The 26683-nt window shown below is 32.3% G+C and overlaps 1 protein-coding gene across 1 annotated transcript in view; it reads right to left on the bottom strand.

The window, feature by feature from the left end:
• Window positions 1-225: 225 nt before the first annotated feature.
• Sycp1 (synaptonemal complex protein 1) overlaps window positions 226-26683 on the bottom strand; it is a 102790-nt gene continuing 76332 nt past the window's right edge. Inside the window, exons 22-32 of the mRNA XM_028753009.1 lie at window positions 24777-24839; window positions 24563-24625; window positions 18010-18126; window positions 17304-17414; window positions 16014-16106; window positions 12850-12924; window positions 10418-10474; window positions 7556-7735; window positions 1765-1908; window positions 460-546; window positions 226-363 (exon numbers count right to left, since the gene is read on the bottom strand). Coding sequence (XP_028608842.1) covers window positions 226-363; window positions 460-546; window positions 1765-1908; window positions 7556-7735; window positions 10418-10474; window positions 12850-12924; window positions 16014-16106; window positions 17304-17414; window positions 18010-18126; window positions 24563-24625; window positions 24777-24839 — 1128 coding nt within the window. The remainder of the gene's footprint in view (window positions 364-459; window positions 547-1764; window positions 1909-7555; window positions 7736-10417; window positions 10475-12849; window positions 12925-16013; window positions 16107-17303; window positions 17415-18009; window positions 18127-24562; window positions 24626-24776; window positions 24840-26683) is intronic.

The raw sequence follows: 26683 nt of genomic DNA, 5'->3' as shown, positions 1-26683 counted from the left end.
ATTGCAAGTAAAAGCAACAAAATGTAAGTATCTGAATACTATAAAAAATCTCAGAGAAAATATAGTTATTTTATATTTAGGCCACAAATATAATAACATAAACACAAGTTATTAATGTAATTAATTTTAAGGTCTGAATTCCTTGGTAAAGTTTGGCTCTCTAGGAAATAATAAAGTTAACTATTTAATTTTTTAGTCTCTATAACCAACACTGATTTTCTGAAATTAAGTAAATAACTTTTCTGCTTCCTTTAGTCTTCTTTTCCTATCAAATTTAGCAATTGTTGCCCAGTGGTCTTCTCTCATTTTTTTCAGACTTCCAAACTTCATAAAAGATGCAGGAGTTGATAGAGATAAAGGAGTCTAAATACAAAATAAAGTAAAACAATATCTTAATATATTTAGAAAATGAAATCAAGCTTTTAAATTTTGATTTCTGAAATAAAATTTAACAGCTACCTGTTTGGGAGTTTTGACTAATAGACGAGAATCTGGTGGATTGTTATTGTAAAGCTTGTTTGATATATCTTCCTCTGCAACCAGGCTCTTGAAGAAAAACACAAAAATACAATGTTATAGTTTTCAGTATTATGTTATTAAAATTTTGTCAACGTATCACCAATGAGGAGAATGGGAGGTAAATTAAGTAGAAGGAGTATAAAAATATTTAAGGAAAATAGGACCTGTAACATTTACACTCTGAGATTTGGAAGCAAAATACTTATTGTGTACACAACTCTAGAAAACTATACCAGAAACACCAGTGTGGCTGTCTGCCACAAGTCTGTAGGTTGATTGTGGTATACCATTAGTCACTACCACTTAAGGCTACACTTGACCCAAAAACAACTGCCAACCAGTATTTTCACTGGAAAATATAGGAACTGAAATAAATTCCAGAGTTCTAAAATAGTTCATTTCATTTTTGTCAGCATAAGTGTTGCCTATGCAAGAGATTCCTGGTATATCCCACTTTACCATGTTCCCGGGGTCATGCACGATAATCTTGTTTTACTTTGCACTCTAGGAATTAAAGCTCAGGCACCAATACAAACAAATACTATCACTGAGCTAGAACCTTAAGCCATACAACTCTCCTTTTAAAAAATTAAAATGAAATAATTTAAACACATTTTGAGTATCACAGTAGCTAAGAAATTGTTCAAGATTACTCTGGTAGAAATACAGCAGTATTTCAACATTGGAATGTTTACCTTCAAAGTCCAGGCTATCTCTAGCTATTCTTAAAAGTAAACATTCCTATAAAAACAGTAGCTTCCTTAAACATGCTATCCTTACTACATTACTTCTTAGGAGTGACAGAATGTACAGTTGTCAGTACTGTGATATAAATTCCAATCAGTAGTAGTGTAAAATAAAGCAACATATATCCAAAAAGATGAGACTCTTAGTAACATATTTGGCTATGACAATATTAAAAGTATTAATCCCATTTTTATGTTTTTAAATGTAGTAAAACACCCTTCATAATATTTTTCTGGAAATCATGACAATTAGTCATCTCATATGCCAAGTATATGACATTGTATGGTTTAAGTATCATGTTTTCTGAAATTTAGAGGGAAATTGTTCAAACCTGAATTTCTGTCAAATGGCATGAAAACATGTAATTCTGTCTTGTGACAGTTTTGCTGTATTTTATTATCACAATGGTAGATACTAGGTACATATGCTACACATTTATATCAAGAAATAACACAAATGACATAAGTTAAAAATGCTAGTTCTTCATAATATTTTTACCAAGAGATCAGTAGTTTCTGAACTATCTGAATTAACATCAAATTCAAAGACTGTTTTTCTCTTTTTATTACTTCTTCCAGTAGGTATATACTTGTTTTCTCTCTGATACATGCTCTTTTTAGTTGGTGTCTTCACTGTATATTCCTATGTAAAAAGAAAAAAAACATACATGAGTGCTTAAGGTAGTAGAATATACCTATAATCCCTCCAGGGGGCTGAAGGAGGATGTTGAGTTTGAGGTCAACCTGGACAACATTGACAGTTCTAGTTTATTATTCACTTCAAGGCAATTTGAAACTGGCAATAAGCTTCCATTATTAGCAAACATAACAAGCAGACAGATATTTAATACAAATGATTTTGATATAATATTTTCTTTCTTCAAAATGTTTAGAATATTGGAGTTTAGCCTTTCTTTTGACAGACTACAAAAAAACAGCAGAGAAAGGAGGACAAATTTCTATCCCAGCTTCAGCAATCAACACTCTTTACAAGAAGTTTAATTTTTCTAACCATAATTGAGAACCAAATATTTAATAAGCATTGCTATTCCCATAAAACTCACTTCTCAATGAGAAAATACGCTTAATTTTAAGAGAATATAAGCAAAATTACCACAGTAGAGAGCTCTAAAAACTCACTCCTCTATAACAACATTAAATACACTGGTAAAAATGATCAGAATTTATTTCTCAGTATTCTGGAAATTAATAAAAGTCTTACAGCCATCTAGGGAGCTTTGTGATATTTTAATTTACCCTTGTCCCCATCATTGCTGACCTCTAGCCAATCACTATCAATAAAGGATTTTTAAAAGCATACAAATAAATAAACGTTACTAAATAACCAACTAGCCAGTCATCGGAATCCTAAAGAACAGGGGCTGACATTTTCAAAATGGTTAAAATAAGAACTGTCCATGTTCACCTAAAGTATTGAAGCAGAGAAGCAAGCATAGGAGAGATTTTTATCTGGGACTCTCACTTGATTTGGAGTTGTGCACATGTCCCATCTTGTAGTAATGCACTTAGCAGCCTAGTTCCTTTGACTGCACATACGCACATGCATCCTTCTTCAAACAATACACTTAGCAACCACAGAAAAAAAGGTTTTCATGAAAGACCTATGCAGAACATTGTCTTAGAGATTCTTGAACATACTAACAATTAGAATTTTTTCATATCTGAAAGGTGAATTCATTGATTTTTACTATTCTCTTACTTTTTAACGAAAATAATCATTTATATCCTATTAAAGAAGACTCTGATACTGCTGTATAAACATTATAACAATAAATATTTAAATTTCTATTATATACCTGCTGGTTTCCTAGGTAAGAACAAAATGAAAACACTTTCCTTTGTCCACTATTACCTACACCCAGATCCCTTAGTCAGAAATCTGGCCTTCAAAATCTACGAAGAAAAGTGTCTTTATAATAGACTGTAAAAGAAAGAGATAAGCTAGAACATTTAGTTATGTATGTAGTTTCCCTTTTGTTATTCCTGAGCCTTAGTGAAAACCTCATTCAAACTTTCCAGCCCTGTCTTGTCTATGTGATGGGAGGCAAAACACAAGTTAATGTCATGAATAGTTTGGACTAAAGGGGGGCAGTCTAAATAAAGTTGGGAAGAGAATGAAGCTAAGGTTCAGAATCTGCATTTCTGTAGAGTCCTCCACTATCCATGGTGAAGCACACAGGATGTAATTTCAGAGGAGAGACCCTAGTGCATAATTCTGCAGAGTAATAGCTACACTATATCTCTATGAATTTGGAATCACTCAAGATTCCATAGGGAACTGGTACATGTCTCAGATAAAGTGAACCATAATACTTGTGGTATGTAGCAGGAATAGACTTTGTTATTTTAAGACGGAGTCTTAATATAAGCTCAAGATGACCTCATGGAGATCTTCCTGCCTGTTTTCAAAATGTATGTGAGACCTTATTTTAAATTCTTTAGATAAGAGGCCAAGAACTTGGAAACACCTAACCTAGATCCCAAACACCAGTAACAGTATCCTTCACAAAAGAGAACTTAATATATAATACAGAATCATAGATATATAATTTCCAGATAAAGAACTTGTCACTCATAGACTTTTCATATAAGAAATTTTTGTATGAAGTGAGACCCTTGTCTAAAATGAAATAAATTATATTGAAGCAAATGTTTTTAGTACTGTTGAAATCACTAGTTCGAATTGAATCATTTTAATTTAAGGTGTTATAATTGTAGAAGCACAACCAAGCAATGACTCTTAAAATAGTAAAAACCAAAATTAAAATGTCATTCTAAAAAGAATCTACTTAACCTAAAAGGAAAGAGAAATGCAAGGAAAAAATAGATGTAAGACTTGGCATAAGAAACAAAATGATGAAAGTACATTCTATCATCTCAATAATTAATTCCATGTCAATAATCACTCTAAAGGACAAAGGGTAATAGAATAAATTATGGGGAAAAGATGTAGACCAACTTCACAAAAGACCAACTTTAGGTCTAATGGCAGAGATTAACAATAATAGGTAGAAAATTATGTACTGTGCTAAGGAAAATAAGTTTGAAGTAGCTATACTCTTATTCAGCAAAACTTGAGATAAACAATGGTACTTTTAAGAGTTTAATCTATTAAAATGTTATAAGCAGACCTCCAAAACACATGAATCCATAACCAGAAAAAAAACAGTGATTTCAAAACCTCACTTTTACTAATTAGTAAAAAGAACTATACAGAAGCTAAGGAAACACGAGATTTAAAAGATTCTATAATGCAATCAAATAGAGATTAGGGAAAGTAATAAATATGTAAATATAGCACATTCATAAATGTCTTATAAATATCTCAACTCATTAGTTAAGCCAGGTGTGGTGTCACATACCTTCAATACCAGCACATAGGAAGCAGAGGCAGGAAAATCTGAATTTGAGGCTCACCTCATCTAGAGAAGAGCATCCCAAGACAGCCACTACTACACAGAGAAACTTTGTCTTAAACAAACTAAAACAAAAATTTAAGAACAGTTACAAGGAAGCTAGAAAACACTTTGAGATGTATAAAAATTAAACTATGGTATATGAAAATCTGTGGGATATAGTAAAATCAATTCTTGGAGGAAAAATTGTAGCTATAAATGCCTTCATTAAAAATTAAAATAAAAAATGAAAATCAAGAAGCCAGGCCTGATGGCTCACATCTATAATTCCGGCATTCAGGAATTTAAGCAGAGCACAGGTAACATATCAAGTGTCAGACTAGTCTTGGCTACAGTATAAAATAGTTTCAAAAAAACAAGACAAAGCATAAAGAGATAAGACAATTTAATGAAGCTGGTATATTAACTTATCTTTAAATAAAAGAACTATAAAAAAGCATTTCATGTTCAAAAAAAATTAAATAAAAAAAAGAAAAAAAGGAAAAAAAGTAAATAAAAGAAGAAAAACTATATAAAATTCATGTAAAAGCTCAAATTTAGTTAGTAAGTAATATATTAATGTAAGCTTTTTGGTTTTAACAAATGTGTCATGTTGTAGAAAAACCTGGAAAAAAGTTGCACACAATTTCTATGTATTACCTTATAGCAAGTTTCTGAAAATACACAATTGCAATTAGTTCACTTTTAAAAATAAAAGGTAAGCATGCCCACTAGAATGACTAAAATGAAGAGCTAAGAATATAGAGCCATTAGGACATTCATTGACTCTAGGTATAATTGCTAGAGTGTGGAGTATATTTTAGTATACCACTCGTAATTTGGGTGATTTTTGGTTAATTAACTTACCAATTAAATTAATATAAATTCTTTAATCACAAAAAATGAGTGGCAGTATATACTAAAATAAATATATCTTCACAATCTAGCAATTTCATTCCTTTGTACATATATAACTAAAATGTATATGTCAGGTCCTATGATTTTTATAATAATACTTTTCATAAATGTCTAACCTGAAAACTACCAAAGTATTCATTAGCACAACTGATCAAAAAAAACCTGTAACATAATCACATACTAGAATGTTATATACTAGTAAAAATGATATATAACTTTTAAGCTACAACATAGATAAACTCATAAGCATAACATTCAATAAAGGAAATACAGATAAAAAGAGTATGTGCCGCATGAGGAATAGAGATCAATAACTGATTGATCTTAGAAAGAAGGACTAGTGATTGAAGCTTTTCTGAAAAGCCAGTAAAGCTCTCTGAGTGTTGGTTATAAAGTTATGTTTGGTTTAATCTAAGGTGAATAATTTAAGATCTGTAATTTTTCTTAAAATAATTTTAATTAAGTGTTTAAAATGAAGTTATTCTTTAATATTATTTTACATTTTAAACATGCATGTTATGAATAATTTAATATAAAGGCTTTTCTAAGCTATATAGTCATGCTGGTTGGTTAGTTGTCAACTTTACACAAGCTTGAATCATCTAAAAAGAGCGCTCCTCAGTTGAGAAAATGCCTCTATAAGATTAGGCTATAGGCAACTCTGTGCAGCAATTTCTTGATTAATGATTAATGACAGAGGGCTTGTTCCACTGGGTGTACTGCCACCCTGGGCAGGTGGTCCTTGATTTATAAGAAAGTAGGATGAGCAAGCAATGAGAATCAGGCCAATAATCAGCACTCCTCCATAGGTTCTGTTTTAGTTCCTGCCTTGAGTTTCTGCCCTGATTTTCCTCCATGATGGACTGTTTCACAACAATAGAAAGAAAGAACTAAAGTTGACTATTTTCACAAGTTAAATAATATTTGTGTATATTTATTATCAAAGGATTGAAAACATTTTCTTTCATGCTGGAATGGTCAACCAGAACTCAAAACTGGGGCAAGTGCTAGTAGCCCACATCATAAAGAACATGAAACATACCTCAGGCCAAATTCATCTCTGAATCATATTTAAAAGTGAAAAAAATGACCTTATAATTAACAAATACTTCTCATTTATTTCAAGGAAATAAGAAAATAAGATACAAAATTTCAACTTAAAAGAGTAAAAACAGGTTCAGATACTTTTTACTTCAACTTGCCAAAAAAAAAGTGTCCTTATAAAGACTGGTTTTCAACAGTGGGAGAGGGGTGTCTCATTCTCTATTATAAAGTTATGAACCTGGGTAACAAATCTATTTAGCTATACTTGTGTCTGGCTTAGTAGAGGAAAGGAAACATAAGAGTAGAATAGCATATAAAAGAGGGGTTGTCAGAATAAAATTCTACACTTGTTCCCTACATATTAAATAAATATGTGAGCTATGTATGGTGGCACATGTCTTTAATCCCAGCACATCAGAGGCAGAGACAGGGGAATCTCAGTGAGTTCAAGGCTAGCTAGTCTACATATCAAGCTCTAGGACAGCCAAGATTACAAAGAAAGCCCCTGTCTCAAAAAATCAAAATAAAAAAACATGTGGAAGGCAGATAAAATTGAATCATCTTGCTAATGGCAATTACTGCAAGATGATTGCTAAATAAAAGGCAAAAAAAAAATGATGTAGAACAAATAGCAATGGGGGTGGTAACTATAGCAGCACTATAAATCTTCAAATCAGGACCAGACTTCCCATATTCAACACTATGCATTGGTAAATGACCAGCAAGTTATGGAATCTGCCCAAGATGTCATTAAGTTTGGACATAATGAAGGAAAAATGATTTAAAAAAAAACAATTTCATGCTGAAAGGTCTATGCAAAAATTAGCTTTATATGTATATGAATCTATGGTATATAATACCAAAACTTTTTTATTAAAAAATTACTATCATCTTAGAAATTTATCAACAAACCTTTGTAACTGATGTAGATAAAATGCTTTTGGCAGATGCCTGCAGATTATCTCTGTTATCTTTGGATTTGCCACTATCCATTGATGAAGTAAGCCGAGACATATTTTGTGAAGGAGTGGTTTTAGAATCAAATTTCCAACTAGTGGTTTCAGGTGATTCCAGTAAAGATACCTGTATTTTCTAAATTGAACAAAAGTGAATAAAATCATGTTAATTTTGTTGTTTTTTTAAAATAATGCCTCATTATGAAGCCCATGTCAACTTCAAACCCCACAATGCTTTAGCTTTACAGTCTAATTCATCTTTTAAAGTGAGGAGGAAAAATGAAGTAGGGAAATTTTCTGAAAAATGGGCATTTGTTCCAATTTTGAGAAAATGTTACAAATTTACTCTAAATACTTTGCTTTTACTTCTACCCAATATTTTTTCTCATTTCTCTCTTTGTATACAGCTTCCTTAGCAATTCATGTGGTGAACTGCTAGTAGTATCTTTCCATATGCATTATATATAACCTAGTAAAAGATAAAAATTTTCCTACTAAAATACACACAAACAAGAGAGACAGGAGGAGCGAGAACTGAGTACTGAGATCAAACCTAGAGCCTTATACATGCTAGAAAGTCCTCTATGACTGAGTTCCATTCTAAGCTCTCAAAAAGTAGTAATAATTGCTTCAGTGGAATATTATATGAATTCCAAGTACATCATGTTCCATTCTACCTCTTTCTTTGGTCACCATCATCTCCAAAAATAATCAATTACAGAAAACATTCAATTAAATACATAGAGATATACATATGTGTGCACAACACACACACACACACACACACACACACACACACAGGGAAGAGGGGACTTTCAAAAGTTTGCTATTTTAACTTGGAGAGTGAGTTTAAACTAGGAGATATAGGTGCACAACTAAAAGAAGTGATTTCAAAAGGCTTGAGAATTTGCTCAGCAATTAAAACCACTGGATGTTCTTCCTGAGTACCCCAATTCCATTCCCAGCACCCACATGGTAGCTAAAATCTATTGTAACTCCACTTGCAGGGAAGCTGATGCCCTCTTCTGGCCTTCTCGGGCACTCACTGCCAGCACACAGTGCAAAGACATGAATGCAAACAGAACACCCAAACACATAAAAATTAAAGGTTAAAAAAAGAAAAAAAAAAGATTTGAAGGCAAACAAAACAAAATGTTTAAGTGACTTTGGGTAGTATTAAAAGTTACTAAAGTAGGAGCATACAATATTCTCTTCTCTGGGTATATTATTGTCTTCCCAGGTGATAACATCTCCAGTCTTAAATTTGCCAAATTAGAAAATGGAGCTACTAAATGAAAATGATTCAGTTTCTGCCTTGTTCTAATGATCTATTATTATAACCATTTTTCAGCACATAGGGATTTTTCATTTTCCTGAACTTTGAGAAATGGTCTAAGACTCCATATAAAAATCAAGTTGTCTTTGAACTTGCAGCAATATTCACCTCCTAAATGCAGAAGTAAAGGACTGGCACTTTATTTCAATTTTATTTCTGTATCCTTTTTGTACATAGTTTACACTATAATTGAATGTATAATTTTGATGACAGTTTATGTTTTTCCTGCTCTATGAATTCTTCAGAGGTCAATTTTCCTCAAATAGATCTGAATGGAAATTTAAAGTCACTGTTCCACCACCCTGTGGCCATGTCAGGGAAATGCCATTTATTTGATAGCTTAAAAAACAAGCCTGACTTTCACACACATATCCCTTGGAGACTACATATTTCTTCATAATAATGGAAATAATCATAGAAATGTATATTTCTGTAAACAAAATTTGTCTTAATATATTTCAAATGATATAGAACGTACATTGATTTTGTTGTATTTATCTTATATGACATTTACTTTCTGCTAAAGATTATTTTAAATAGATTACAAATACCATCTCACTTAATCTTCCTAACAAATTGAAAGTGTAGGTAAGAATATCCTTTTAGAGAAAATTAAGGCATGAAGAATTTAAATAACTTACACAAAATCACAAACATTTGATCAATTTAATGTTATTAGGTCTGTGATATTCCAGTATGGTTAGAAAGTATAATTCTCAAAGGCCTACTTAAATTTCTTCAGTTAATAATTTTGTTCATTTTTACAGCGTGTATAACATGTAGACTCTTTGGATAAAAAATATCACTTACTAATCTGATAACAGATATAATTAAGTATATATTATAGAATTAAACATGAATCAGCCTACCTCTAGGAAAACATAATAATTTAATTATATGAATGTTCTAAATCTATTAAAGAATATTAATGACTAAATGTTTTTCTATCTTAGCTATTGAACTGACTGTAATATTGGTTAATTTTAGTATGGTAATATCTTCAATGCTGCTGACCTTCATCCAATCCCCAGGACTCACATGATGGAAGGAAACCTGCTTCCAGAAATTGTCCTCTGCTTCTACACAGGAACTCTTTCAACACACACAAACAAACACACACACACATAAACATGTATGTGCACACACACACACATATACACACAGAAAAAATTTTTAAAGAATTAAATTGAAGCAATCTCTAAATATCCAAAACAAAACAAAATGACAAATGTATAAAAAATTTTAGCTAATGCCTTTAAATTAATATAGCAAGAAATAATTTTGGAAACAAAATTATGGTATCTTTGTAAAAGTTATTTTTCTAGTTATGAGCAACAAGAACTATTTCTAATTATTGTTTGAAAACTGAAATATATCCCAGTGGCAGAACATTTGCCTGACACACATAAGGGCTTAGGTCCAATATCCTGAGCTGAAAATATATTGGTTATAAAAACAAATAGAATGGCATAAAACTCTTACCTTGTCCTTTTTATCTTTGAGAATTGCTGTGTTTTCTTTTGCCATTTTTAGTTTCTCCTATTAAATACCAAATTATATAACAAATATTATTATTAACACAAATTAAAACAAACTGTTTAAACAATCATTTCTACAGTTTTTATTTGGCTTTATCTTTTAGTTCTATTCCCTCTCTCCTGCACATCTGTGAAATCACTAGTAAGTTACTTTAAGCTTTAAATCTCAATTTTCTTACTTTTAAAATTTGAAATAGATGAAAAAACCTACAGAGTAAGGGTTACAGACAAGAACCTAAGTTTCAAAAAATCTAAATCATAGTCTATATTGAGAGATTCAGTCTGCTTTTCTTTTAGATGTTAAGAAAGTACATTTCAGTGGTACTTTCACCTTTCAACGTTCTTATAGTTATGATATCTTTTTGTCTGTCCACTTTGTTCTTTTTCTATTTTCTTAGAAAAATGTCTAAGAAACCAGTTACATGGATGGAAAAGTTAGAAATATGAAAGAAAAATCAGCAAGGAAATTCATATAAAAAAGTATTAGAAATTTAAACTTCAATGACTAATATTTTAAAATGGAATGGAAAGAGTCAAGCAGAAGAAAGAATATTGGGGGTAGAGAATAAGGTTGATGAAATACATTCAGACATCAATAAGAAAACAATAAGCATGAGGACAGTGTCTAAGAACTTAGGGATATGAACAAGACACAAAATCTAAGAATTCATGGGGTAGTAGAACCTGAAACAAACCCTAATGAAATTATAGTTTCTCAAGTCTAAAGAAGACATTCTTCAAAGACAAGAGACATTTAGAACCCCAAATAAACAACACAAAACAAGAACTTCTCCATGGCATTATACTCAAGATGTCAAAAACAGAAAGAAATAAACATATTAAAAAGCTGTAAGGGGAAATGCCAACTCATATACAAAGATGAAAATATCAGAAAACATCAAGTGTCTGCCTCTCAGCAACCCTGACAGCCAAGAACCTGGAAAGATTCGAGCATCAGTAGTGTTAACCAAGATCACTACACCCAGCAAAACTGACATTTTAAAAGTGACATATAAAGTATATGGCAAGACAAACACTAACTAATGCAATTCATGAATACTAAGCCAACCCTATATTAGATAAAGGAACACTATACACATTGGGAAAAAGAAAAATTCTCTTCAACCAAGAAAGTACAGAAGAAAATAATCTACATGTGAGGAGAAGATGAGAAAAGAAAAGCTAAGAAGGAATCCATTATGCCCATCACAATAAACCAGCAAGCACTAATACTAATTTTAATACTAATAGGAGAAAAAAGAGGAAAATAAAAATTCAAATGCCAGAAAAACAGCAAGTAAATCACTGAAATTAGTAAAAGGAAATAAAAACCTCAGCATTTATTTTAAATGTAAATGGGCTCAATACACCAATAAGTACAGACTTGGCAACTGGATCTAAAACTAGATACATATGTGTATATATATGAGAATACTTTAAAACTGACATTTTAACACCTAAATTGTATAAGATTTTTCTCCATAATGAAAAAGATAAAGGACTTAAGTACAGAACAAAGTTACTGAGGCTTCAAGCTGAAACAATACTTTACTACCAGACTATTGCATAGATCATAGAACAGGTTTTGAAATCATGCAAAATTAAACTAATTCTAGCTATTTTAGTTTCTTACATAACCTTGAATATATAACCTAACCATTACAAAAAAGAAGATAGTAAATACTGCATATGCTGTTTAATAATTATTAACTAGTTATAAGTACTCAGCAGAATATAATGCATACAAAAAATTTTAAAAGAGATTTGGTATTTTAAGTGTCAGTCATACCATCTTGCAAAAACTACAAAATACCATGAAGGATGTAAGAAATTTTTTTTAACTTTGAATAGTTTTTTGAAAACTTAAATATACAAGCATTTACTATGAGACAGTATTTCCATTTTCAACACTTACTTTTAATTATGTGTGCCTATCTGAATTGGGTATGTGCATTTGAATGCAGGTGCCCAGGAGAGGCTTGAGGTATTTGATTTCCCCCCAGAGTTGCAATTATAAGCAGCTGTGAGCTGCCTGGAGTGGGTGCTGGAAACTAAACTTGGATCCTCTGCAAGCAAGTATATGCTCTTGAGAATCTTCTCTACTACCCTTGAGTTATGTCTCAAACAAATACTGCGTATCTAAAAGCATTTCTATTTTTGAAAGTATATATTTATAAAGTATATATATGCACATATTAAATATTTTTAAATGAAATATGTAAAATACTTGTAGGGAAAGATAGAGAAAAGCTGTATTTTCTTACTATTAATTACCAAAATTTATCAAAATATTTTATTATATAACATTTGTAAGACATCAAGTTGAAAAATACCAAAATCCTACAGTTATCTTCTATGTACTTCCACAAAACTTACTTTTTCTTCTTTTTCTACTTCAAGTTGCTTCTTAAGGGATACAAGTTCATTTCTGATATTAGATAGTTCAGTCTCCTAAAGACAAAAGATGAAACGCGTAACTGCTTCTACATTTTCTCAAATCAATGAAACTGTAATCTAGTGTTCAATATAAATTTAGCTCTAGAAATAATTAACTCAGAAAATATGAACACTGATAATAGAATATAACCTAACTCAATGTAAATACGTTTCAAGTTTTTCATAGTTTTCTCTAAAGACTAAAATGGTGTAGGTATACATATAAACATATATATACTCACATTCTCTAATTCTACCCCACACTCCTCTCCTAAACATCAAGGCTTTAAATTCAGTTTAACTGACTTTTTAACATCTCTGCTAAAAAGACACTTTAGCTCCTTCAGTCCTTTTTCTAATTCCTCCATTGGGGACCCCATGCTCAGTCCAATAGATGCAAGCATCAGCCTCTGTATTTGTCAGGCTCTGATAGAGCCTTTCAGGAGACAGCTATATCAAGCTCCTGTCAGCACGCACTTCTTGGCATCCACAATAGTATCTGGGTTTAGTGTCCTGTCCAGCAGGGCATTAAACAAGGGTCCGGGGAGATCACCTGAAAGAGAAGATGGGGGAAAACAGACGAACGCGAAGGAAGGACGGCCTGTCTATAGTCTGATCAGATTGCAATTTTTACTTTTGCACACACAGTTTATATACACAAAAAGGCAGGATGTGGGGAAGGGGATGACGTAGGATTGTGGGTGTTCAGGGGGAATACAGATACCTTCCAGAACAGAGTGTCAGCTGGGTGAAGGTTCAGGGGACAGATCACTATGACTCCGCCTATGATTCACTTGTCCTCATCTAAGTTGGTACTATTCACCAAGGCTACCTATCTACAAGGTCTATGTATTCAGCCTGGCAATTTTCCACCAAAGCTGCTTGTTTACAATAGCTTCTAAGGCATCTGTTTCAGTGTTTTTCCACAGAGACCCAAGAATTGGTGCTAGCAGCCATGTATGTCAGGCCTATTGCTGATTTTAGGCCTATGGTTGATTTTAGGCCTTCAGTGTGTAAGCAGGACTGCTCCTGACAGTTTAGTGACTGTATATGGGATATATCCCCAGGTAGGGCAGTCTCTGGATGGCCTTTTCTTCAGTCTCTGCACCACAAATTTACTCCCATGAGTACTTTGTTCTCCCTTCTAAGAAAGACCGAAGCATCTACTCTTTGGTCTTCCTTCTTGAGCTTTATGTGGTCTGTGAATTGTAACTTGGGTATTCTGAGCTTTTGGGCTAATATCCACTTATCAGTGAGTGCATACCATGTGTGCTTTTTTGTGACTGGGTTACCTCATTCAGGATGATATTTTCTAGTTCCATCTAGTTCATGGAGTCATTGTTTTTTTTTTTTTTATATAGCTAAATAATACTCCATTGTGTAAATTTTCTGTATCCATTCCTCTGTTGAAAGGCATCTGAGTTCTTTTCAGCTTCTGGCTATTATAAATAAGGCTGCTATGAACATAGTGAAGCATGTTTTCTTGTTATAACGTTGGAATATCAACTGAGTATATGCCCAAGAGTGGTATAACTGGGTCCTCAGGTAATACTAGGTCCAATTTTCTGAGGAACTTCCTGACTGATTTCCAGAGTGATTGTACCAGCTTGTAATCCTACCAACAATGGAGGAGTGTTCCTTTTTCTCCACATCCTCATCGCCATCTGCTGTCACCTGAGTTTTTGATTTTAGCCATTCTGACTGGTGTGAGGTGGAATCTCAGTGTTGTTTTGATTTGCATTTCCCTGATGACTAAGAATGCTGAACATTTCTTTAGGTGCTTCTCGGCCATTCAAATTTCCTCGGTTGAGAATTCTTTGTTTAGCTCTGTACCCCATTTTTAAAATAGGGTTATTTGATTCTCTGGAGTCTAACATCTTGAGTTCTTTGTATATATTGGATATTATCCCTCTATTGGAAGTATAATTGGTAAAGATTTTCCCAATCTGTTGGTTGCCGCTTTGTCCTATTGACAGTGTCCTTTGCCTTACAGAAGCTTTACAATTTTATGAGGTCCCATTTGGCTATTGTTGATTTTAGAGCATAAGCCATTGGTGTTTTGTTCAGGGAATTTTCCCTTGTGCTTAAGGTTCTTCCCTACTTTCTCTTCTATTAGCTTCAGTGTATCTGGTTTTATGTGGAGGTCCTTGATCCACTGGGACTTGAGCTTTGTACAAGGAGGTAAGAATGGATCGATTTGCATTCTTCTACATACTGACCTCCAGCTGAACCAGCACCATTTGTTGAAAATGCTCTCTTTTTTCCACTGGACAGTTCTAGCTCCTCTGTCAAAGATCAACTGACCATAGGAGTATGGGTTAATTTCTGGGTCTTCAATTCTATTCCACTGATCTTCCTGCCTATCTCTGTACCAAAACTACACAGTTTTTATCACTATTGCTCTGTAGTACAGCTTGAGGTCAGGGATGGTGATTCCCCAGATGTTCTTTTATTGTTGAGAATAGTTTTCACTATTCAGGGTTTTTTGTTATTCCAAATGAATTTGAGAATTACTCTTTCTAACTATGAAGAATTGATTTGGAATTTTGATGGGGATTGCATTGAATCTGTAGATTGCTTTTGGCAAGTTGGCCATTTTTACTATATTAATACTGCCAATCCATGAGTATTAGCAAAAGGACTAAAGGAGCTGAAGGGATTTGTAACCCCATTGGAAGGACAACAATATCAACCAACCAGACCCCACCCCTAGAACTCCCAGGGACTAAACCACCAACCGAAGAGTACACATGGAGGGACTCATGGCTCCAGCCACATATGTAGCAGAGGATGGCCTTGTTGGGCATCAATGGGAGGGGAGGCCCTTGGTCCTGTGAAGGCTTGATACCCCAGTATAGGGGAATTCGAGGACAGGGAGGCAGGAGTGGTGGGGGAGGGGAAAACACCCTCACAGAAGCAGGAGAGGGGGGATGGGACAGGGTGTTTTGGGAGTTGGACCGGGAAAGGGGATAACATTTGAAATGTAAATAAAGAAAATATCCAATAAAAAAAGGGAAAAAAAGAAATGCAAATAAAAAACAAAACGTTTAAAGAAAAAAAAAAAAAAAGAATTGGCCTTTATTGATATTGTTCTGTTATCTTACCAAAGCAACCTTTGCTGATGACAGTTCTTGTTCTCTGTTTTTATAAAGTCCTAATTCTGAGTCTCTTTCTTCAACAATCTTATCATATTGGTGCTGAATTAAACAAAAAAGGCATTGCAGGCATATTAAAATGGAATAGATTATGTTTTATAAGATTAGTATGCTACAACAGAAGAAAAGTATCACTATAAATGTATGTGAATATGTATCTTCATATATATTCTAACAACTTAAACAGTAAAACATAAACAAGTTTAGGGTATAGTTTAACACAACAAGAAATAGTTACTTTAATTGGAAACACTATATTTCATTCTTTAAGAAGTACAGCTAAGTTGGAAAAATTCACCATGTCCATAAACCTAACACTTTGGGAGGCTGGGACTTGATTATCACAAATTAATGCCAACCTGGGCTAAAAAGTTAGTCTTGTTCGATATGAATATAACACCAAGATGTCTTAGAATCTAAGACCAGAAGCCTTAAAATTTTTTTGTCATGTCAAAAAAAAAATAAATAAAAGATAAGACTATTCAAATCAGGTCAAAAGTACTTGCTTATCAGTTTGAAGAGGCTCTTCCTGGACAAACCACTTTTCATTATGGACTATAAACTACACTAGACTGAAACATTACAAATTTAAATCTATTAGCTTATAATATTACTTAAACTCTGCAATCAAATTCCTATTAATTCATTACCTCATAATAATGTTAGATTCTGGTACCAATTTTTAAAAATTAGTATGTGAGGGCACCCTACTTCCTTTCCAAATCTGAAGGAAAATGAATCTTTCTTAAAAGAAGAATGACCCAAACAATACAAAAATAAAATGTACTCACAACAAATATTAAGTCTTTCCCCAGGTTGGAGAGATGGGTCAGCCATTAAAGGCTAGGCTCACAACCACATGTTTTTCCTTTAATTTTTCCCGTGATAAAATTTGTTCAGCTTGTAAATGTTAGATACATTTAGCATATAGAAATATTACTGAGACATATCCTGCATATGTAATTAATAAAAGATGGTAAGTGCTGATACTACTAGAAGAATTCAGAAAACAAGACTACTTCTCTTTACTATAAGCAATAACAAGATATTTACTAGAGAACGTAGCACCTCAGCTCAACTTTGAATGGTTAAGATCTGAACTTAAACAGGGGATAAATAATATTCATGCTATAATTAATTACTGTTGTACAGAAAATACTTCTTTGATAAGTAAGAAGACTGCCTTAAGTTCATTTTAATAGAAATATGCTCTAAGTACTAATTTTATTATATTGTTACCTTATGTTTTTCCATAAGTGCTACCATTTCAGCTATTTTATGTTGGCATCGTAAATCAATTTCTTTCTGTAACTTTACTGCTTCATCGACTGTTGCTTTGGCTTTCTCAACCTATCAAATTTTTAAAAACGTATTTCTTTTTATTTATTGGTGCTGAATCTTATACATTTTAAAAATTCAACATTTCTATTTAAGAATCATATATTGAACTTACATAAAATATAAAACTAAAACAGGAGAAAATTAGAAATGAAACAAATAAAAAAGGGCTTGGTTGATTTATTTTAGAATGTTTCAAAAAAGTAAAATGTATTATCAATACTTTCATAAATATTTTAAAAAATTAAATTACATGTTACTCAATATTTAAATATTTAGAATAATACTTTCTATATCTGATAATTTTCCTTATAAATCTATTAAAACTTGTTATATAACAATTTAAAAATTAACAGTACTTTTTCTTATTTTTGGAGACAGGGTTTTTCTGTGTAGCCCTGGCTGTCCTAGAATTCACTTTGTAGACCAGGCTGGCCTCAAACTCACAGAGATCCACCTGCCTCTGCCTCCTCAGTGCTGGAGTTAAAGGCATGCATCACCCTTACCCTCTCCACCCCCCAAGCCCCCATCAAAACTACTAATTTTTAAAACTAATCAACAAACATTTTTAGCACAATAAGTTCTTGACATATTTAGCCTTTTCTACCTCTCCCAAAAGCTTTCCTTCTGATATCTTTTTGTTCTCAATTTCTTTCTGGTAGATGTTAGTCATTTCTTCAAATTTTTGCTTGGTACTTTCTAATTCCAACTCTAACTTATTGACCTATAAGTAAAGAAAGTAACAATTTTAGTAAATTCCACAGACTACTTGAAAATAGTCCATATTCACCTGTAGTCTTGTAAACCCTAGATTCTTGAAAATTATGATTGAATCATTTTCTTATATTTTTCATATACAGAGATGTGTTTCAATTTTCAAAGTCCAGCTTGAGTCTTAAAATATGCATTTAATCTTGCCAAGCAATATAATATAAACAACCACATTTTTTATTTCAAAGCATTTTACTTAAAAATTATAAGTAATAGTCCATAAAAATATGTACAAGATTCCACTGATATTCCCTAGCAAATTCTGTCAGATTGAATTAAACTTTAAATTCAATTTTGAGTAGCTTTCAGCTATTCCTTCAAAGTGAAACATGTAAGCGTACTATATAATTGAACTTAAAAATACCAAGGCACATGAAAATAAAATGGTCCACCATGTCCCTTGTGGTGATAAGGACAGAGTAGCAACAGCAGCTGCAGGAAGCAAGGCTAGGAGATGAAAATTCATTGTGGCTAACCCACCCAGAAAGGAGCTCATAACCAAAAATGCATTCTTGAAAACAGTCTTGGAGTTTGCAGAGTAAACCTGGCATGCATAAGGGTTTCTTACACATGGATCTAAGTCAATACATTCCATCTGGTTAATATCAGCTAAGTTACAACTTCTTCATGAAATCAAAGCAGAAAACTACCAAGAAAAATCAGATCTTTCACCAGTGGCAGTACTCAGGTATCTTAAGAGCTCTTTGGCATCTACTGTGAGTCTATACCCAATCAAAGACTCCTTCCCACCACTATTCACAAGCACATCTTCCAGGATATCTCCCCTAACCAAGGTAGGGGCCTTTCTCACAGGTGTGGATTCTTGCCTTGTTATCTTTGTTTCTGGGTTATTACCACATATTTATTTTTAATTAATTTCTTTTTCATTTTCTTTTTTCCTCTTTAGAGAAAGTCTCTCTATGTAGCTGTTCTGGCAACTAACTATACACATCAAGCTGGCCTTGAATTCACAGAACTGTGCCTGTATCTGCCTCTGCCTGCTGAGTATTGGAAATAAAGGCATGTACCACCATGCCTGGCCTTTAATAAATTTTTTAATGATATTTATGTTAGTAAGTTTTAATTAATTTTTAATTAACTCTTCCAACTGAAACCCCATGCATTAAAATAAAAATATGTTATATGTTTTCTGTAAAGAATGCTTTTAATTTTTTTTGCTTTCTCATATTTTATATATTATATAAAATGTCTCAAATATAGTAATTATCAAGAGATACAAAGAACCCTGAACCAGCATCTACTGCCCAGATTCACTTTACCTGAGACATAAATTGTAATTAAAGAAATGCGTCACAGCAGGTGACAAGAATACCATCAAGAAGACATAGTGTTAACAGTGAACCGGAAAGCATTCAGTATTCAAAAATCAACTATTAACTCTAAGGTACAGATATTACCAATATCAATAATGAGCTTAATGGTTTTCCCTACAGTCTCCTCAAAGTAGCTGCTAGTATTCTTAATATCTATAAGGACTGTTTTAGTATTTTAAAACTTTTTGTTATATTTATCTATTTATAGAGAGAGTCAGAAGAGTGCCACTGCATGCATGTGGAGGTCAGAGGACAACTTGCAGGAGTCAGTTTTCTCTTTGTACCATGTGGACCCAAGAATCTGACTCTGATTCTCAGGTTTAGAGGCAGTTGCCTTAGCTACTGAGCCATTTGTCAACACAGTAAATATTATTTAATACTTTTTTTGTTTTATATGTTTCCTCAAATACTAATTGATCTGTTTTATATATTTCCTCAAATAACTATTTGTTCTTGAAATTTATCCAATACTTTCATGGTATATATATTCTTTCTTTTGCTTTTTTTGATGCAAAGCTTGTACCAAATAGTCATATTCATATATATATATATATATATATATATATATATATATATATATATATAATAGTTTGTTCATTTTTTCTGGTTAGTATTCCATTACATGAATATATCACAGATTATTTATGTATTCAATTATTCTTATATCCTTAATTAATGCTATGTTCTTAAGAACATCTGTGGTACAAATGTATAGTACTTTTCTATGATAAGTACCTAAAATTGGAATGTCTGAATCATGGGCATGTTGCATGTTCAACTTTACTATAAGATATTCTCATCATCTTCCTAAGTATTTAACAATTTAAATTACCAACAGCAAGGCCAGAGAAATAGTTAGGTAAAAGCACTTACTGTACAAGCATAGTAACTTGAGTTTAATCCCCAGAACTCATATAAAGATGAAAGGAGAAAATCAACTCCACAAAATTTTTCTCTGCCCTTGACATGTGTGCTATACCACACATGGATGCACACTACCCCACCCCAAGCTTGCTCTCTCCCCTTCCCCTCCCCTTCCTCCTCGCCCTTTCCTCTCCCTCCCCCCCCCCAACACACACACACACACACACACACACACACAGAGAGAGAGAGAGAGAGAGAGAGAGAGAGAGAGAGAGAGAGAGAGAGAGAGAGATTGATTTGAAAACTTTAAAAACAAATGAATCCCTAACAGCAGACTATGATTTCTGCCTGTTTCACATACTCAAGAGTTCATAGTACCAAACAAATGTATGAAAAAGTTCACTAGAAAATTGTGTTCTCCCTCATAGAAGCAAGGGAGAGGGGATGGGATAGGGGCTTTTGAGAGGGGGAGACCGGGAAAGGGGATAACATTTGAAATGTAAATAAAGAAAATATACAATTAAATAACAAAGATAAATAAATAATAAAAATTTTAGTACCAGAAAAAAAAGAAAAAAAATTGTGTTCTAAAGCAAATGTGTTATTAGAGATAAAGAAGATAACCTTAAATAAATTTATATCAAAACATATAAGATATATACCAAATATTCATAACAAGTTCCATCTTATATAATAAAAAGCTTTACATTGTTAATAACCACAAAATGACAAAAAATAGAAACATAATAATCACACAATAATTTGACCTTACGAAAAAGTTGAATTACCAAAAAAGGGAAATACATAATTGTGTGAAATATTTTAAACATACAGAATCAAAAGGATATATAAATCTAAAGACATGATTAACAATCTTGTTAATTAACTATTTCACATAACAAATGTAGAATGTATCTTATCTGAAGGTACATAAGTCATGTTTACAAAACATTGCATGGATACAATGACAATGGAAAAATAGACCATGAATTTGAGGAGAGCAGGGAGAGGTGTATGAGAGGGTTTGGAAGGAGGAAAGGAAAATGAGGAATGTTGTAATTATAATCTCAAAGCATTTAAAGAATTAGGCATTGTAGAGTTTATAGGTTTATAATGTCTATCTAGCACAAAGGATAGGGATGAAAATATAACTATTTCCATATATATATATATATTGCTTATATATGCTTATATATTTTGCTTAATTTTATATGAAGTAGTACATAATTAATTTCTGTGCAAATGGATGTGCATATGCACAGATGTATGCATTTATGGAGGCCAGAAGATAAGAAATAATATTTAATATTTAATATTATTTAATATTTACCATTTCTGGTGCTTCTCATTCTTTTCAGTAATCTAGATTTCAGTTTAATGTTATTTTTTTCAGCCTCAAGAGTTCCTTCAACAATTCTTGTAGTATAGATTTTAATATTAATTTTTCTGTATAAAAAGGCCTATAGTGACAGCTTATTTCCTTCAGCATTTTATATATATGCCATTCCTTTGTTTGTGTTGTGTCCATGGGTCTTACATAAGATCTGTTATTATTTGTATCACAGTTCTACAGTCTGACATTTTTCAGTGTGATTTTAGTTCCTGTTTTTCTTTGGTTTAACATTTGGACTAATAAAACTTGATATAGTTTTCATTCTATTTACCTTGTTTGGAGCTTGCCGATACCCAAATTTATGTTTTTCAGGTTTTTTTGTTTAATCAAAATCGAAAGCTTTGTAATGTAGCCACAGGCAAGTTACTCACACCCCAGTTGCCATCTTCCTACTCATACACATACACCCTGGTTAAAGCCATTGGGTCACAAAGCAAAAACTAAACAAAAATGAAAGGAGATGGGTACTAAGTGGAGGCAGGGCTAATTGGTAGAATGGGAGGGGCATAAGACAAGAAGTGAGGAATGAGTGTAATCAGAATGTATTATAAACATGTACAAAATTGTCAGAGTATAAATTAATTTTAAAATAAAATAAGAAAAATTTAGTAAGTTCCCCACAAATAATTTCCTTTTGTCCTTTTTTCTCCTCTCTTTCCCAGAGACTCTAATTACATATTTTTAAACACTTGATGCTATTCCACAGGCCTATGAGGTACTATTCTCTTTTCAAAAAAAAAAAATTTCTGTGATCTTTGAAATTTCTACCTATACAGCTTTAATTTTACTAACATTTTATTCATTTTTAAAATGTCTGATCAAGACCATATGAATTTTTGTTTCATAATATATTCTACTTTTCAGCTCAAATCCAACTTTTAGGTTATTTTAGGGTAATTTCTAAAATGAATTTCATACTACTAATGGATATCTGTATACTCGTCAATTTGGTATTACTATAAATAATACTTGCCGGGCGGTGGTGGCACACGCCTTTAATCCCAGCACTTGGGAGGCAGAGGCAGGCAGATTTCTGAGTTCGAGAGTTCGAGGCTAGCCTGGTCTACAGAGTGAGTCCAGGACAGCCAGGGCTACACAGAGAAACCCTGTCTCGAAAAACCAAACCAAAATAATAATAATAATAATAATAATAATAATGCTATGATTATTTTTGGTAATTTTTGTCTCTAGGAATTGAAGTACTTAATTATAAAATGTTATCTATCAACTACTTTTCTACATAAATTTCACAAGTTTATAATTCTTATTTGCCTTTTTATTATAATCTTTACATTTGTTTCAAGTACCACTTCAAGATACTATAAAATATTTTATTTTCAACATAATATTCATTTTTAATATGTTGACAACTACTGTTTCCCACTAAAGATTCAAAAATATTTATTGAAAACTTATGGAATATCAATTATTGTGTAAAGATTACAAAATTTGGCTTTTAACATCATAGACTTACACTGTAGGGCTTTATATTCTAAAGAGTTGATGGGTCTCTACCCTTTGTGCAACAAGATAACCATATTTTATAGCAACCTGCCTGTAAGATATACTGGTGCCTGCAGTGGCTATGTTATGGAAGTAACCAACCAATTTCTGATTGGATTTAGGGCCACTCCAGGAGCTAAAATCCATACCTCACTCTGCTAAAATAGCCAAGAACCTGAAACCCAGGTCTAAGAGGAAACCTAATATTACTATTCTATTAAAGAAAAACCAATAAATGACTCCTAGTGACATTCTGCTACACCCATAGAGCAGTGTCTCGCTCAGCCCTCATCCGAGAAGAAGCTTCTTCTTGCAATGGATGAGAACTAACATGGAAACCCACAACTATGACTATCCAGAATGAGAGACTTTGGAGCACTCAGTTTTAAATGAAATGTTTTCATTAGCCCTCTCCCACAAGGCTCAGAGATCTATGAGGAAAGGGAGCCAGAAAGATTGTAAAAGTCAGAAGTGATGGATGATTCTAAGGAAAGTGTCTTCCAATCACAATAGGAATGATGAAAATATGAACTCACACAGAGTGTGGAAGCACACACAAGGCCTATACAGGTTCAAGCCAGACCGGGCTCCAGCTCTGAGAGAGGGAAAAGTAGACATAGGTTTCCATCCTCAACCAATAAGTTATTTGCAATTGATACGCCCTGACAAAGGAAAACTCAAAACTTCCTCCAATGGAGTCTCACTAGGCATATTAACACATTCCAGGGTAAGCCCTATGCCAATGAGTAGCTGGCCAATACAAAACAAACTCAATAATATTTTAATAAGCCTTTTATCACATTTTGCTTTGGCTATTTTGCATCTTTCTTTTGCTTATTTATTTTGATTTCAGTTTTTGTAGGGTTTGTGTATGCTTCTTTTTCTGTTTTTTTTAAAAAGAGAAAAAAAGAACAAATTTTGGTGAATAGGGAAGTGGGTATGAGCTAGAAGAAATTGGGGGAAGAGATAAACATGATCAAAATATATTTTTAAAAGTTTTTAAATAAAAAATATACAGATTCAATGCTTGTTTTAGAATATATGGGTTAAAAAAAGTTAAAACATACATATATATACCTAGAGGATGCAAACATGTATTTTTAAGTTGTTTACATGGTTCTGACTCAGCTAAATCAGAATAAACATTCTGTCACATCTATAAAACTTAATCTCTCCAATACAAAATTTAATAGTATTGAAAGGTAAACATTAAGTTATAGATAAGTAGTATAGTATTTCTAAAGTCTCATGTATCTACTAGCATTTAAGAAAACAAAAATAAAAATGTCAAATACCTTTATCTCATAAGCATTCAGTTGTTTGTTTTCTGCTGAACTCTTTTTTTTCAAGGTTTTATTCTATGGAAAGTTAATCATAGTTAATAATTACAAAGCTGATTAAGACTTACAGTACCAATGACTTACACTTAAATCACTACAAATTAACGTAGTGCTTTCTAAAACTATAGTGAAAATATTGGGATTATTTTAAGAACATTAGAAAACTTACCTCCTGATGAAGCTCTTCAATATTCTTGCTTTTATTTTCAACTTGTTTCTTTAAGTTATTACACTGTAAAATTATTTTAAAAATTATACAATTTTACTCAATATTCTAATCAAAACAAACAATTTGAAACTAATAAAAAATTGTATGAAGTAACATCATTTGTGATTTCAAATCATTCTGTCAATATAAAAATATAGATTTTAATAAACATGAGTATATAAACATAACATTTCTTAATCTAATAAATATAAATTACACTATTTTAAGTAAAATATGCCTCTTGGTCAAGCTTATACAGAAGACTGGATCATATCACTAGAAGGACTGGGAAAAGCATCAGTAATGGTAAGAATAAAAATACTGTCTTCTTCATTACTCATTATTCTCCCACTCTCATTTTTGAGATTCTAATGTTATTAAAGTTGGAAGAGAAGTATAATATGATATCCTACCTCCACAGAATTCCAATTCCTCTTCCTGACATACTAACTAAGCCATTTTTTACTATGTTACTTGGTGGGGTTATTTCATTTGAGTACATGCAAAACTGAATTAAACTGTATTAGTCCAGCTCTCTTACTCTCCTATTCTCTTACCCTCTTATTCTCTTCCCTCTCTGTCCCTTCTTTCCCCATTCCCCTCTCCACTGTCTCTCCAGGTCCCCCCCCCCACTGACTTTCTCTGTCTCTACTCCCTTCAACTCCCCCATGCCCTAAATAAACTCTATTCCATACTTTGAAAAAAAATATATATATATATACATCTTAAATACCAAAAAAGCAGAACAGATTTATAAAAGGCCCTAAAATATCATATATATACAAGTTGTTCTAATATCCATTAGAGTAAAAGAACTCTCAGACACAAAAAAACTTAGTTTCCTTCATTAGTGCCAAACATTCTTAAATATTTTTCTTGTAATACTCACACATGGCCACAGTCAGCTAATATTCTGAATATAAGTGAATCTTACATAGCATTGCTCTTTATGCTTACAAATGATTACTCTTTAAATTAGTGTCTTACTATGTACCCAAATTTACTCCAAAACATAGTCTTCCTATCCTAGCCTCCTATAAACTGATATTACAGGCATGTACCACTGTTTCTACCTTCAAGTAGTTTATCTAAAATTTTGCATGTCCAAAGCTGAAGATTGAGAATAATTTCAAAAGACAATTAAGAAAAAACAGCTTCATAAAAAAATAGAAAGCATTTCTCTGATTTTTCACACTGATTTGACACATTAGTACGAGGCTTGGTAACATATATCTTTAATACTAGCACAAGCCCATCTCCATAAGTTCAAGGCCAGCCTGGTTCACTATCCCAAGACAGTCAAGGTTACACTGTTAAGACTCTGTCTGTCTCAATAAATAAATGAAAATAAACAAAAATCACTGCAACAGGTAAAACTATCCATGAAATTTTTATTAAAAAAGTAAACATTTTTATTTTGGCAGAAAGGCTACTTAGATCTTCATGATGAGCTTCCTAATAAATCTACAACTATTTTATTTACAAGGTGAATTAATTTTTTCCCTTCAGTTGAAAAAAAGAATGATGGGTATTATTCATTAGAGGTAAAGACTTCAGACAGTGAATTATATTTTCCAGAGAATTATTCATTGTATGGAAGATTAAGTATAGAACAAATTATGTAGTGAAATTAGAGAAAGAAAAACCCAGATAAATAAAAACCATTTCAAATAACCAGGGTAGAAATTTTTCTGCAGCACTAGAAGTATCTTGTTATTTTAAGACTATTCACAATGAATGTAGCTACTTATGAGTATACAATTTTAGAAAAAAAAGCTAAAATAGGGTTGAATAAATTTTTCTCGTTAAAGACCTAATCAAAATTGGTGAATCCATAGTCTCCTCAAAGAAATATCAATAAAAGCACT

Source organism: Grammomys surdaster, unplaced genomic scaffold, assembly GCF_004785775.1.
Source record: "Grammomys surdaster isolate TR1022 unplaced genomic scaffold, NIH_TR_1.0 125941, whole genome shotgun sequence".
NCBI classification, from domain to species: Eukaryota; Metazoa; Chordata; class Mammalia; order Rodentia; family Muridae; genus Grammomys; species Grammomys surdaster.
Note: the sequence above shows the minus strand (reverse complement) of the source record. Positions and strands in the feature narration are given on the sequence as shown.